The sequence below is a fragment of the Staurois parvus genome, unplaced genomic scaffold, assembly GCF_062004578.1.
Source record: "Staurois parvus isolate SC_StPar_1 unplaced genomic scaffold, SC_StPar_1.0 ptg000354l, whole genome shotgun sequence".
In the NCBI taxonomy this organism is placed as follows: Eukaryota; Metazoa; Chordata; class Amphibia; order Anura; family Ranidae; genus Staurois; species Staurois parvus.
The window spans coordinates 3,057,380-3,072,402 of NW_028318150.1; the positions used below are offsets into that span (position 1 = coordinate 3,057,380).

At 43.3% G+C, this 15,023-nt stretch overlaps 1 protein-coding gene across 1 annotated transcript; it reads right to left on the reverse strand.

Moving 5' to 3' along the window:
• Positions 1–6,326: 6,326 nt before the first annotated feature.
• On the reverse strand, positions 6,327–8,551 carry ENKD1 (enkurin domain containing 1). Its single transcript, XM_089684737.1, has one exon. It carries the CDS (start codon positions 8,228–8,230, stop codon positions 7,148–7,150), a length of 1,083 nt encoding a protein of 360 aa, XP_089540863.1. The 5' UTR covers positions 8,231–8,551; the 3' UTR covers positions 6,327–7,147.
• Positions 8,552–15,023: the final 6,472 nt, after the last annotated feature.

Here is a 15,023-nt window from a genome sequence, read left to right on the forward strand (position 1 = left end):
AACAATACATTGATTTAGTTGCCAGGAAAATTCTGCATATGGCATTTTCTAGGTAAATGACTGGTTGGTAATACTTCAGCAACCATTCTAATAGGGGCTAATTTTTTTTGTCAATAAAAACTCCTGAAAGTAATACCGAGGCAGCCTCCATCTGAAAATGGTGGCTGCTTGGCTCTCCTTGGCTTCAAAAAGAACATTGCTAAAGTGTGAATTATGTTTTATTACAAAGCCATCCACAACTCTGCCCCCAGTTACATCACCAACCTGGTCTCAAAATATCAACCAAACAGCTCTCTTTGACCCACCCAAGACCTTCTATTTTCTAGTTCCCGTGTCACCTCCTCCCATGCTCACCTCCAGGACTTCTCCCAAGCTTCTCCCATTCTATGGAACTCCCTACCCCAATCTGTCCAACTACCTCCTAATCTATCTACCTTTAGACAATCCCTAAAAACCCTTCTCTTTAAAGAAGCCTATCCTGCTTCCATCTAGTAAACTGCCTTTTATTTCCTCCATCAGCTTATCCCCCCACAGCTATTACCTTTTGAATCACTGAACCTTTCCTCCTAGATTGTAAGCTCTAACGAGCAGGGCCCTCTGCTTCCTCTTCTACCAAACTGTATTGTAACTGCAATGTCTACCTTCATTTTGTAAAGCACTGTACAAACTGTTGGCGCTGTATAAATCCTGTATAATAATAATAATAATAATAAAAACAAAATAAAGCAAAAAAAGACTATAGTCAGTTGTGATTGCTACTCACAATATCTAAACTTCCTAAATTTACTGGCAGGGTTACCAGAGAACACTTCCTATAAACAAGCAGATGTATCCTCTAGGTTCCCCTTCCTGATGTATTATTGTCTGCTTAGTCATAGTACAATTTTGGACTTCCGACACTTCTAGCTGTCCAGCAGAATCTCTATAAATGGCAAACTATGTCAGGAGAAGGTACATGTGAACACGGGACTTTCAGGGTATATATTGTGCATGCTAAATGTTTTTAGTCAGTTATGAACATTGCTATGAGAAATGTTGTAGCAGCTGTAGAATCCCTCTATCCTTAAGGAATTTGCTGCTAGTTAAAACTATATTTATTTTTCTTATTTGTTCAGCATTTACTTTCTTATTGTTCAGCATTGTTACCTTCCAGATGAGGGTTTTGTGGTTTCCTGGGATTCAGGGTTCTTTTACATTGTTGCATTTTAGCGCATGTGTGGAACTCCCCCAATAATAAAATAGTGTCTGTTCCCATAAGATGGTGTTTTTTAAAAATAAAAAAAAAAAACTGTATTTCTGCCTTTTAGGCTGCATGCACGATCAGGGGCGGACTGAAAATTTGGAAACTCGGGCACTGTCCGAGGGCCCGGGGTCAGTACGGGGCCCCATGAGATGCCCCTGGTACCTTTTTCATAGGTTTTTTTGAGTTTGGGTAAGGACACTGGGGCCCCATGACCCCCTATTGCCCAGGGTACCCATGAGTTGTCAGTCCGCCCCTGTGCACGCTAGCATTTTTTTAAGCTCCTAGAAGCTGTTACTAGCATTTTCTTCTGCTCGTAGAAGCTAAATAGTGTTATCCTATGTGTTCATGTACACTACTTTAACCTATTAGTTTTTTGAGCTTCAGTGTCTAGGAGCAAAAAAAAAATGTTGTAGAGTTTCTTGGAGTGTTTTTCCAGAAGAAAATAAATCCGCTAAACGCTCCTAAAACACCCCTAAGCTTTATGTTTTACATGTACTGTAAAAATGCTAATAAAACTCTAACGCTCCTAAATGCTACTAAAAAATGCTATTACCAGCATGTTTTATTCAAGATTTTTTGAGCTTAGAGCTAGTGTGCATGGAGCCTTAGTGTTTCGGGACACCCATAAAAGTCAATGGCAGCACACCAAATGCGTGCAATATGAGTATTGATGCAATAATAATGTGTATTATTAAGCCTTGGTCAATGGCTGCCGCCATCTTAACTAAGGGAAACCGGCAGTGAAGCCTTGCAGCTTCACCGCCGGTTTCCTACTGTGCATGCGCAAAGCATGCTGTGCTTTGTGAATGGGCTGAAGTCCTCTGGGACCATGGAAGTGTCCCAGAGGGCTGCGGGGGGTGCTGAACTTCCGGCTCAGTTCACAGCGGCGAACTCAGCCGGATGTGGGAGCAGGGACCTATCAAAACCAGGTACCTGCTCCCCCCTACCCCCCAAAAGGTCCCAAATGTGGCAGCGGAGTGGAGGAAAAGGCAGAAAAACAGAGCTTCCACTTTTGGGTGGAACTCCGCTTTAAGAGCAAATATCAAAAAACATCAACACACAAAGGAAATGCCTGTTGATGCATTACAATGCACCTAACAAAAAAAAAAACCCACAGCTCTACACACATAGATCTAAATGGTACCTACATGGGACGGAGCATTTGTACAGCTTTCCTGTTTTAAAGTGAACCTGTCAGAACAGATGTATGGGAGCTGCTATTGTTGTCTTGCTTCTGAAGGTACGCACTTCAAGGCTATAATTACTGTAGACAGTCACTGACCCAGAACAAGTGTGTGTACATCAGGTTTCCTGACACCTAAGAAGCACTTGATTCTTCCAGGTCACAGAATCACCACAGAGGGAAGGAAGTATAAGGATGAAAGCGTCTGCACCTTTTAAATAGAGCAATGGCACCTATAAGTCAGAGATGGCAGCATCCATAGTTATTGTCTGAGAGGTTACCTTTACATTTTGTGACTAGAAATGGGATTTATTGTTTTTTACTGCCAGCTTCACAGTTCAATAAAAGCCAATCTGTGGAAGGATAGCAAAGATTATATTATGTCCCAGGCCAGCAACAAATTTGCCCGCAACTGAATTACAAGACAGGTGCCACATAATGGGCATAGATTCAAGCAGGAGCGTATTTACCACAAGGCAAACAAGGAATTTGCCTAGGGCGGCATTTTTTCAGGGGGGCAACAGCATTTTGCAGGGGGGCAGCACCCCCCGAAAGAAGGGATGGAAGAAAGGACACACGCAACATGGGGACCAGGTGGGATCTGAGAGAGGCTGCAGGCTGCTTGATGGTGTATGCAGAGCCTGACTCTTGTTCCCGGGGATGTCCGGAGCTGTGAAGGGGAGCATCTTCTCTCTCACGTGTGTGTGGGGCGGTGGTAGTGGAAGTTCTCTCGGGTGGGGGGGCTGGCTGTTGGTAAATGTCAGGCTCTCATCGTGGGGGAGGGGGGTGTTTGTTAGTGACAGGGTCTCTCCGTGGGGGGGATTTTTGTGTTACCTAGGGCAGCACGAAACCTAAATACACCACTGGATGCAAGCCATGACCTTGGGCAGTGTTCACCAATTGTGTTTTTTATATGCATTCCCTGCTTCTTGATCTTTGGGCAGTGCTGTTAAAATAAATATATTCACCAATATAATACAGGGCTACTAGCTAGCAGCAGCCGACTGTTAGTACTGCCCATCCATAACATCATAGACATCACAACATCCTACCAACCTCATTCTGCATACTACTGGACGGGTTGGTACCAATACTGAGAACATTCAATGACATTTCAGGTCCTAGGCTGAAGAAAAATGTATCAAATAATTGGAATATTACTGAACACTGTTGCTCTCAACTATAGCACCACAAATACAGACACCATATCCTATATACTATCTATATGAATTATTATAGTTGTGCCTGGAGTTTAGAATCAAAGTAAGAGCTCAAACTGAAAGTCAACGCTCTGAACCAATGGGACTCTACTGCAGTGCACATGTGCTGGCAGTACAAAGAACAAAATATGAGGAGGGATGATAGTGTGCTGCTTCTACTTCATTATCTAAGGGCCAGTTCAGACCACATGCAGTCCAGTGCGTTTTTTTTTTCTTGCATCAAAAACACATGGAAAGTAGCTAATATGGTTTCCAATGGCATAGCTTACACCAATGCGGTCAGTTCCAAAAAAAAAGTAAAACATGCAGCATTTTTCCTGCACAGGACAGTACTGGAATGCGATAAAACACATCAAAAACGCACTGGACCCCAGTACAGTGAAAAAAAAACAAGAGAAAAGCATCTGGAAATGCAACAAAAACGCACCAGAATGCATCAAAAACATGTTCAAAATGCACATGCAGAAACGTATCCATGCATTTTTGTGGTGTGAACCAGCCCTAAAGTTGAATATACATGTATCATTTTTTTGTTCAGCCGACAGATTCCCCCATCCACTCAAGCGAGGTGGATGGTGGACTGTTCCCCCTATTGAATTCTGACAGCAGGACTCCTTGGAATACACCGAAATGGCTGCAGCAGGTGATGGAATGAACATTTTCCAATGTTCCCATTCAACAGAATTTGATCTACCGATCAACTTTTGTAGGACAGAGAGGGCCACACGCAGCACAAAATTTGTCCCGTTCCTGCTGAACTGTCTGAATTTTGATCTGTACCCAGCTTTACCTTCAGAAGTAGGTGTTTGACAAATCTGTGCAGTCACTGCAGTGGTTGATGAAATAACTGCTTGCGAGCAGAGGGATCCCTAGATCACAAGAATAGATGAACAGAATTACAAATCATTTGGAATGCAAGACAGTTTTCATACACGTATATCAAATATCAAAACCTTAATTCTCTTTTTATGCCCCCTACAATTTTATAAGAAAAATCAAATGCATGTTATATTTAAGGTGGTACGGAGAACAAATGTGGAAGCACTGATTTGTGAAGGAGTCGTATTAGCAGTAATCTCTCGCACACTTCTTTAGGAATGGCTGGTGTGCGGTGCGATGCTGCAAGATAACAGCAATGCCAATGTACCAATTGTGGTGCATCGCACTGTTCACTTTTAGTTTTTAAACAAAAACTGACATTTCATTAAGTTCTAATGTGTTAGTTCACCTTTAAATAACCTTATCACCACTGACGTAATGTTTAAAAAAAAAAAAAAAAAAAGAAACCAAACAAAAAAAACAAACCAAAAAGCGCATTTTCACTTCAGTGGTACAATATTGCCTATTATGACAACAATTCATAGATATGTAAAGAAATTCAGGATACACAAGTAGAATTGTAACATTTATATTTGCACTAGATTTTGTTAATTCAATTGCAATGCAATTTGCAAAACATACAAATAAATAGCAAATCCCAAACAGTCAAATCTTTACACATCATAGCAAAACTTTTTTTTTTTTTTTTCTTTTTTAGACAGCTAAGGCTACATTCACACTGATGTTTAAGGCCAGTGCAAACTGTAGCAGCAGGAATCTTTTGATCCGTGCTGTGACTCTCAGGTTGACGGGGAGCCGCAGATAGTGATTACCTGCAGTGACAGTTTCTGAGAACACTTTGTGTGTGTCCAGCAGTGATCACCGCAAGGAATCGCTGGCTGTGCAGAGAGCTGCAAACAGTTTCTGCTGCCAGTGACTCGTCACTATAGTGAACAAGGCCAGCGGTCGCACCTAGCTGCTGAGAGCCACAACAGGAATCAAAAGGTTCCTGATGCTACAATTTGCACCGATCTTAATCGCTGGTGTGAATGTAGCCTTAAGCCCCATCTCTCCCATGTCTGTAAAAAAACAACTGAGACAGCTGAACAAGTATACACATCCCCTATTTTCTGTATATACAAATGTGTCAGCTGCACACACACATAGTCCGCCAACGACACAAGAAAATACATTTTGCGGTCAACCTCTGCTCCTCATCTTTCTTCCAACTCTCATACATACATTTTTCCTAAAAGGCCTCATTTACAAACAGTATAGAAAGGAGCAAGACTTCTGTGGCTGTTAGTCACAGGCTTTAGCACAAAGACATCTGTACAAATCAATGACAGGCTCCACCACATTTGAACAAGTTTACCAGGACATCTGAGTGGCGACAGGTGAACAGGGATGGGTGAGTGGCTTTGGCTTCTCATCTATACCTATACAGATCAAGTAAGCGTTCAGATGTGCATACAGCCATGGTGTCTGTCACTGACTTGGACAGACAGCCTGTGGCTGTGCGCAAACATCTGTGACTCCCGGGCACAGAAATCAAGCTTTTTGGTGTGCTGTATGGCCCTCTGCAACTGTGTGTATGAGGCCTTACAAAAATTTGGACAGGAAAAAGACAAAGTAGGTGTATCCATATAGCTTTAGAGTCCTGTTCATTCTTCTGCTATTTGGGTGGAGATAAATGCATGCGAAATTGGACATAAAAAGCAGTGATTTATGTCATTGTAGTGGCACTGTTCTGACCCCTAGTTTCTTCTTGCAGCTTTATTAGTGCCATGGACTACATTGTGTATTTGGTATCGTGTTTCTCATGCAATTATCTGCACAAAAATGCACACGAGAGAAGGTCTAAATTTATTTCTTTAATTATAGTAACCAAATTCACCAGAAATTGTATATGAATTAATGTAACAGCATAAAATAACTGAACATATGTAATCTGATGACTCCACTCATTTCTGTAAATCGGTGGATAAAAAGTTCACCACGTAATACTTCTCCATCCCGCCTAGAAATAGAATTTTCTTACAAAGTCATTTGGAGTGAGGTGCTGCGCTGACAAACTGACAGCCATCTGATTGTGACAAAATGTCAGGCGTCTGATAACACGAGTCTTGGCGGCATACATTAGCATGGTTAAGACAGAAATATGGGGCTGGCAACCTTCTGAAAATGCCAGTTGTCGGTTTTTCTCTGGCTTCGACACAGAAACAGAAGTGTGAAACAAACGAATGTCAGAATCCTAATCTCAGTACAGTGGTTTAGTTGTTTAGTTGCATTTTTTCCTAGCAGCACTAAGGTTCTTGGTCTGAATCCAAACCAGGATACTGTCTGCATAGAGTTTGCATGTTCTACCTGTGCTTGTATGCGTTTCCTCCAGTTGCCTCCCACACCCCAAAAAAGACATACTGGTAAGTTAATTGATTCTGTCCAAAATAGGCTCTAGTAAGGCATTCTAGTGAGCACGCTGAAGATGGATGCCCCAACAGCAAATAAAGCACTTTAAATCCCCAGGGAAAATAAACACTATAAAAATATAAATAATAATATATTTGTTCCAGCTTAGTAATGCAACATATTGAAGCCAAAGCATCAGCAAAACAGCCAGACAATTAGCATTCTCAGATTGGGCCAGCCATCACACCTACATATTTCTCTCAAGTTTTTTTTTTAGGTGTCAATCTTGATGAAAACCTTAGGACGGGCAAATATTTTGATGGCCTCCTCAAGTTCAGAAAGTTTTTTGTCCAGCTCTGTGCGCCGGTTCTGGATGCTGAGGGTATCTGCCCGGACTGGGAGCATCAGCAATTCCTTGGTCAGCTGGGCCTGAGTCTCCTTCAGTTTATTGAGGGTGTCCAGCCTCTCTTGCTCTGGCATCTTGGTGTGACCAGGAGGCATGGAGGGGTCTGGAGCCTGCTTCTTCATCTCCTCCTTCTCTTTTAGCCACTGCTCCTTCAGATCCAGAAGATACTGGGGAACATGCCCCTTCTGATTGGTGTCGTACTCCTTCTGCTGCCGCTGTTTGTCTTCCAGAACTTCATTTAATGTTTGCATGGACCTGGAGCGCCTGATCTGCACCTTCTTAGCGTTTCTAGCATTGTGGGACACAAAGTCAATGCTGGAGCCATGGACTTCCATAGCGTCCCTGGCACTGGGAGGCCGGCTCGGTCCTGGTGAGCCGGGTCTCTTAGGTGGTACCCCAGAACCACAGCGGGAATGGGATTTGAGGAAGCAGGCGGGATTGCTGTTGGGAGATGATGGAGGCTCTTGAAGTTTAGCCTTCACCTTGGACTCCACATTCTCATATTTAGAGGACTTCCAGAGAGCTTTGACTGGCTTTGGTGCCCCCTGTTCCCGGTCAATCTCCTTCTCCCGGAAGCGTTTCTGGATCTCCCTCATCCTGCGTACGTTCTCTTTACCGTGGTCCCTGCTCTTTCTTGGGGAGGAGGACTGCGGCTGGCTGTGGAGGGAGATGCCCTCCAGTCGTAGCAGGACCCCCACGCTTCCACTCTGGCCCCGATCCAGGATTTCCCGGGCGTTGGGGCGGATTCTGGGGGCAGGATGGGCAGGCCGGGCAGTGTAACAGGTCGGGTATAAGGTGGGGTCTGGGGCCAGGGGCCCAGACAGGAAATCCAGCTTGAGCTGGGTGCCTTCCAGCCTCCCCCGGGCCGTCTCGGGTCGCCTGTAGCAGTCTGGGAAGAGAGTGGGGTCCGGGGGGATGGGGCCCGAGATCCTGGAGGCTCCTTCACACATATCGCCGGTTAGACCGATGTTCCTTCCGAGACGATTCTTCTATCGTAAGCCTCACTATCACAACTACCGATTACAGTTAACACGCCACGCTCGTCTCCATAGAGACCGCCACTTCTGCTTCCGCCGCGGGGGATCACGGGAGTTGTAGTTCTATGGGTGGGGGTGGCGTTCCCTCACTACTAAGTAACAGTCCTAAGTGTTGTATGATTTCTCCTTATGGAGGAGAGGCTCTTCTCTCAGGAATTTCCACACTGCCTTCAGTTCCTGCATGAATTGTCTAGAAGAATCGGAGTCATGTGACACCCAGCTCTGGAACAGGGCCATGCCTGGGGAGGGCTCTCTGTGGACTGGAGCTCTGCCTGTACAATGCAATATAAAATCTGGTTTTTATTTTGTATGAGGTCCATTCTCATTGAATTCATGCCTTGAGGGAAATGTAGTGGTGCAGAGGGAGGGGCCTGTACTACAGGGGGTGTCTATACTGGGAAGGATCTGAGTGGGCGTGTATATTGAAGGGTTGGCTGGGGGAGGGGTATGTATTGAGGGGGGTTTGTACTGGGGGAGAAAATGGAGCTGTTGGGGGAGAGCAGTACTGTAGGGGAGATGGACCTGTGAGGAGCAGTGTGTCATTTCCGGTTGAACATTACACCGCGTTCCAAATTATTATGCAAATTCTATTTAAGTGTCACAAAGATTAAATATTTTGTTTTTCAGCCCAGCACTATAAGCGTCACCCGCTCCCGAGCCCAGCACTATAAGCGTCACCCGCTCCCGAGCCCCGCACTATAAGCGTCATCCGCTCCCGAGCCCAGCACTATAAGCGTCACCCGCTCCTGAGCCCAGCACTATAAGCGTCACCCGCTCCCGAGCCCAGCACTATAAGCGTCACCCGCTCCCGAGCCCCGAACTATAAGCGTCACACGCTCCCGAGCCCAGCACTATAAGCGTCACCCGCTCCCGAGCCCAGCACTATAAGCGTCACCCGCTCCCGAGCCCCGAACTATAAGCGTCACCCGCTCCCGAGCCCCGAACTATAAGCGTCACCTGCTCCCGAGCCCAGCACTATAAGCGTCTCCCGCTCCCGAGCCCCTCACTATAAGCGTCACCCAATCCTGAGCTCTGCACTATAAGCGTCACCCGCTCCCGAGCCCAGCACTATAAGCGTCACCCGCTCCCGAGCCCAGCACTATAAGCGTCACCCGCTCCCGAGCCCAGCACTATAAGCGTCACCCGCTCCCGAGCCCAGCACTATAAGCGTCACCCGCTCCCGAGCCCAGCACTATAAGCGTCACCCGCTCCCGAGCCCCGCACTATAAGCGTCACACGCTTCTGAGCCTTGCCCTATAGGCACCACACACTCCTGAGTCCTGCAGTATAAATGTCACACACTCTTGAGCGATGCACTATAAGTGTCACAAACTACTGAGTCCTGCTCTCTTAGACCCCATTCACACTATGGCATTTTGAATCGCCGCAATTCTGCCTGCGATTTTAAAACGCTCTTCTAAAATGGCAGATGGCAGAACCACGTTGCCATTCATTTTAATGGCACCTGAAAACGTGGTGTGGTTTTACCACAATTGTTGCACAATAAATCGCACTGCAGTCGCAGCAAACTGCTTCGCATGGCATGTGTCACCCAAAAGAAGTTCCTTAACCTCCTTTGGGCAACACACGTCATGTGATGCAGTTTGGAGCAATTTATTGCATGACAATCTCAATAGAACCGCAGTGCATTTTACCTGAACACGTGATTCCATGATTTGTCACTTAAGCAGAGCTGTTTTATTACACAGGATTTTTGCAAAAAAAAAAAAAACTTCACACCATCAGTAGCCCCAACAGGTGTTGCTGTGTTTTAGATGGTTTCTAAAATTTGTATGCCCATTATGTTTGCAGAGTAAATGGTTTTATCACTGTATTCTCTGCACCAGCTGCTGGTTGCCACACTTTCCATATATAAATCATTTTAATCGGGGCTTTTTTTTTCAAAGAGAATAGGTGCAGGTACTCCCCCCTTCTGAGTCACCCCGTTTACTCCTCTCCTCCCCCTATCCACCTCTGAACACTGTCCCTTGGTTCCAACCCCTACCCACCTCCCAGTACTGCCCCAGGCCTTTTTTAAAGCAATCCACTGAGCTGGGCAGAACCAACTCTTGAGGGAGTCTATTCCACATTTTCACAGCTCTTACTGTGAAGAAACCTTTCTGTATTTGGAGATTAAATTTCTTTTCCTCCAGATATAAAGAGTGCTCCCTTGTCCTCCTGTGATGACCTCAGGGTGAAGAACTCTACACCGAGTTCACTATATGAACCACTAATGTATTTATACATGTTGATAATATCCCCCCTTAACCACTTCAATACTGGGCACTTATACCCCCTTCCTGCCCAGGTCAATTTTCAGCTTTCAGTGTTGTCGTACTTTGAATGACAATTCAATGTTGTGTTCATGCAACACTGTACCCATAAACATTTTTTATAATTTTTTTACACAGAAATAGAGCTTTCTTTTGGTTGTATTTAATCACCACTGAGTTTTTTATTTTTTGCTAAAAAAACCAAAAAAAAACAAACGGCATTTTTCTTCACTTCTGTTTGAAAATGTTGCAAATAAATAACCTTTCTTCATATATTTATGTTAAAATGTAATCTGCTACATTTCTTTGGTGAAAATACCCCACATTAGTGTTGTTTATTAAGTCTGTAGGAAAGTAGAGTCCACAGACCATGGTATATATATATTTGACAATCGATCAATCCTGATGTACTGACGGCTTATCTCATTTCTTGAGGCCGAAAACGCCAGGATAGTACAAATACCCCCAAAATTACCCATTTTTGGAAAATAGACAGTCCAAAGTATTTAGTAAGAGGTGTGGTGAGTTCTTTTGAAGTTGTAATTTTTGTTACAATTTTTTGGAAAATGAAGAAATGAAAAAAAAGAAAATCACAATTTTTTTTTTTTACATATTGTCAGCAGTTCTGTACAGTGTTAATTTATAACTGGTGTAGTGGTGATCAGGGACACTGACTAGTGACAGTATGTAAAAAAAAAAAAAAATAATAATGTAATTTTTTTTCAAATATTTCTATTATTTTTTTTTGCTGCTAAATTGGAGACATCCTGTAAGGATGTTATTCCACTGCACAGCTTGGTGTCATCTGCAAAGATTGAAATGGGATTTATAATCCCAGACCCTATATAGTTTATAAATATATTAAAAAGTAAGGGTCCCAACACTGAACCTTGGGGTACACCACTGACAACCCTAGACCATTCAGTGTATGAATCATTAACCATTACTCTCTAAATACGATCCTTTAGCCAGTTTTCTAACCATTTACATACAGATTTTTCCAAGCCTGTAGACTTTACCTTACACATTAGCCGTGTGTGGGGAACTGTGTCAAACGATTTTGCAAAATCAAAGTATACCATGTCCACCGCCACCCCTCTGTCCAAGGTTTTGCTCACCTCTTCATAAATTTTGGATTTTGGACACTTTTCTTATTCCATCAATTGAAAGGATGTTTGGTGATGATGACATAATTTTTCAGGATTATAATGCATCTTGCCATAGGGCAAAAGCCGAGAAAACTTTCCTTCAAGAAAGACATATAATGCTAATGGCATGGCCTGCAAATAGTCCCGAACGCAATCCAATTGAAAATCTATGGTGGAAACTAAAGAAAACGGTACAATCCCTTTTTTCCAGGGGTTGTATTATTCTGTTCCCCCTGCAAGAATAATTGGGATTCCTTAGTTTGTTGCTGCCATCAAGTGGTCAATTCTGAAATATTCTTCACTTCATAAAAGTAGCAATAGAAGACTAGGAAACATTTATGGCAGTGATCTCCAAACTTAGTCCCCGAGGCCAAATGCAACCCTTTGCTTGCTTTTATCCGACCCGTGGGGCATTATTCTCCCTACTGTTATCAACAGTAGGGCATAGTTCCTGCCACTGACATGGATAATGTGGCACTATTTCTCTCACTGACACAAACAATGGGACACTATTCCTCCCACTGACATTGATGATGGTGCACTATTCCACCCACTGACACCAATGATGTCGCTGTATTCCTCCCACTGACACCAATGATGGTGCACTATTCTTCCCACTGACACTATTGATGGCGCTCTATTCCTCCCACTGACACAAATGATGGGGTACTATTCCTCCCATTGATGCCAACGATGGGGCACTATTTTTCCCATTGATACCACTGATGGTGCACTATTCCTCCCACTGACACCACTGATGGTGCACTATTCCTCCCACTGACAACAATGATGGAGCACTTTTCTTTCCATTGACACCAGTGATGGCACTCTATTCCTCCCACTGACAACAATGATGGGGTACTATTCGTCCCATTGATACCAACAATGGGGCACTATTCCTCCCATTGATGCCAACAATGGGGCACTTTTTCTCCCATTGATAACAATGATGGGGCTCCTTTCCTCCCACTGACACCACTGATGGCGCTCTATTACTTCCACTGACACCAACGATGGAGCACTATTCCTCCCATTGATACCAACGATGGGGCACTATTCCTCTCATTGATACCAACGATGGGGTACTATTCCTCTCATTGGGGTCAATTCACTAATGGTTACTGCATGTGATATGAAGGTCACGTGACTCATTTTTAAAAAATATCACAAGATGGCTAAATAGTTAGCACTTATGCCTGGCAGTACTAGGGTCATTGGTTCGAATCCCAGCCACAACACCACCTTCCTGGAGTTTGCATGTTCTCCCTGTGCCTGTGTGGGTTTCCTCCAGGTACTTTGGTTGCCTCCCACACTCCAAAGACATGCTAGTAAGTTAATTGGTTCCTGTGTAAATTGTCCCTAGTATGTGTATGTATGAAAGTAAGTTAGGGACCTTAGATTGTACACCCCTTGAGGGTTAAGGACTGATGTGAATGTACTATGTATATATATATATATATGTAAAGCGCTGCATATAAGTACCTGAAATAAAGAAATAATAATAAAAGGTAAATACCACACATTTGTTAAAATAGTGAGATAAATACCGCAAAAAAAAGAGATAAATCATTAAGTCAATTCACTAATAAACACATACTTTCGTTATTTATCACCTGGTGTTTGTTGGTGGTAATTTAGAAATGTACAAAATAACAATTAGCAGAATTCTTCACTAGCCAGGAAGTAAAAAGTATGCAATGTATCAGTGTGCAAATGTTCTCCTCTGAGCTCAGGAATAAAAATAAATTGTAACATTTCATCAGATGGAGAAGGTGAATGAAAGCATACTAGAACGTTTTCAAAGTTTCACAATACTGTATTGCTGTGTGCCTTTTGGTGCAGTGTTAGCCTGCAAAAAAAACAATTGTGAAAACAACTCCAAAAATAATTCAAAATTTAGGCGCTAAATATTACAAAAACATAAATATTTAATGCATTTGGTAAATAAAACATGTTTTTTAGTGAATTGATTACTTTTAAGATATATACCACATGAGTTATTTAAACTAAAAAATGTATGCGGTATTTATCTCTTAGTGAATTTTCCCCACTGATACCAACAATGGGACTCTTTTCCTCCCACTTACACAAATGATGGGGCACTATTCCTCCCATTGACACCAATGATGGGGCACTATTCCTCCCAATGACACCAAAAATGGGGCACTGTTCCTCCCACTGACACCAATGATGGGGCACTACTTCTCCCATTGACACCAAAGATGGGGCATGATACCTCTCACTGACACCAATGATAGGGGACTATTCCTCCCAATGACACCAACGATGGGGCACTATTCCTCCCACTGATACCAATGATGGGACACTACTTCTCCCATTGACACCAATGATGGAGCATTATACCTCTCACTGACACCAATGATGGCGCACTATTCCTCCCATTGACACCAATGATGGGGCACTATTCCTCCACTGACACAAATGATGGGGCACTATTCCTCCACTTGATACCAACGATAGAGCGCTATTACGTCTTTGATACCAATTATGGGGCATTGTTTCTCCCACTGTTGCAGGACATTTTCTACTCCCACTGGCCACAGTCCGTCCCCCCTTAAGCATGAAGAGCAGTAACCTGGCCCTCTACAGTATTTAGAAAGTTTGGTGACCCCTGATTTATGGCATAAGAACCTTCTGGGTGCTGAGGTCTGCTAGGTATACTTGTTTATAACTAGTAGGGACAGCATATGCCTGCTTTGGGGTAGGCACATGCATGCTGCTTTCCTTTGGCATTTAGCTTTTTTATATAGAGGTGCAGCTGCTGCATTTTTTGACATAGATATTTACTGTAAACGTATCATTTGATATATTAATAGCAACCCAGTCTGTTTCATCATAAATGTGACTACGTTACTAGTTGTCCTCCTGGACTCCAGGATAAGTAAATATCGTCTAAATACAGGAGACATGTATTCTTACTTGGGAGTCTATTTATTAATCGGACAAATGTCAGAAGCATTTGTGCAAGCTGAACAAAATGTCCCTGTATTTTTTTTTCTAATAGATTAATTCCTGTATTGTCAGCATTTTGGGCACTAGATGATGATACAGAGCTGATAATACAGGTCCTAATCTATTAGAAAAAAATAGAGGGAATTTTCATTACAGCTTACACAAATGCTGCTGACATTTGTCCAATGAATGTTTTATTAACAGACCCCTAGGTATGCTTTATGTTTGTCTTACAGATCTGTCCAGGGTGAACTATCCCTCCCATATTAAAGACCAATCACTGCTGCTCTCTCCTTGTGCAGTGTGATTGGT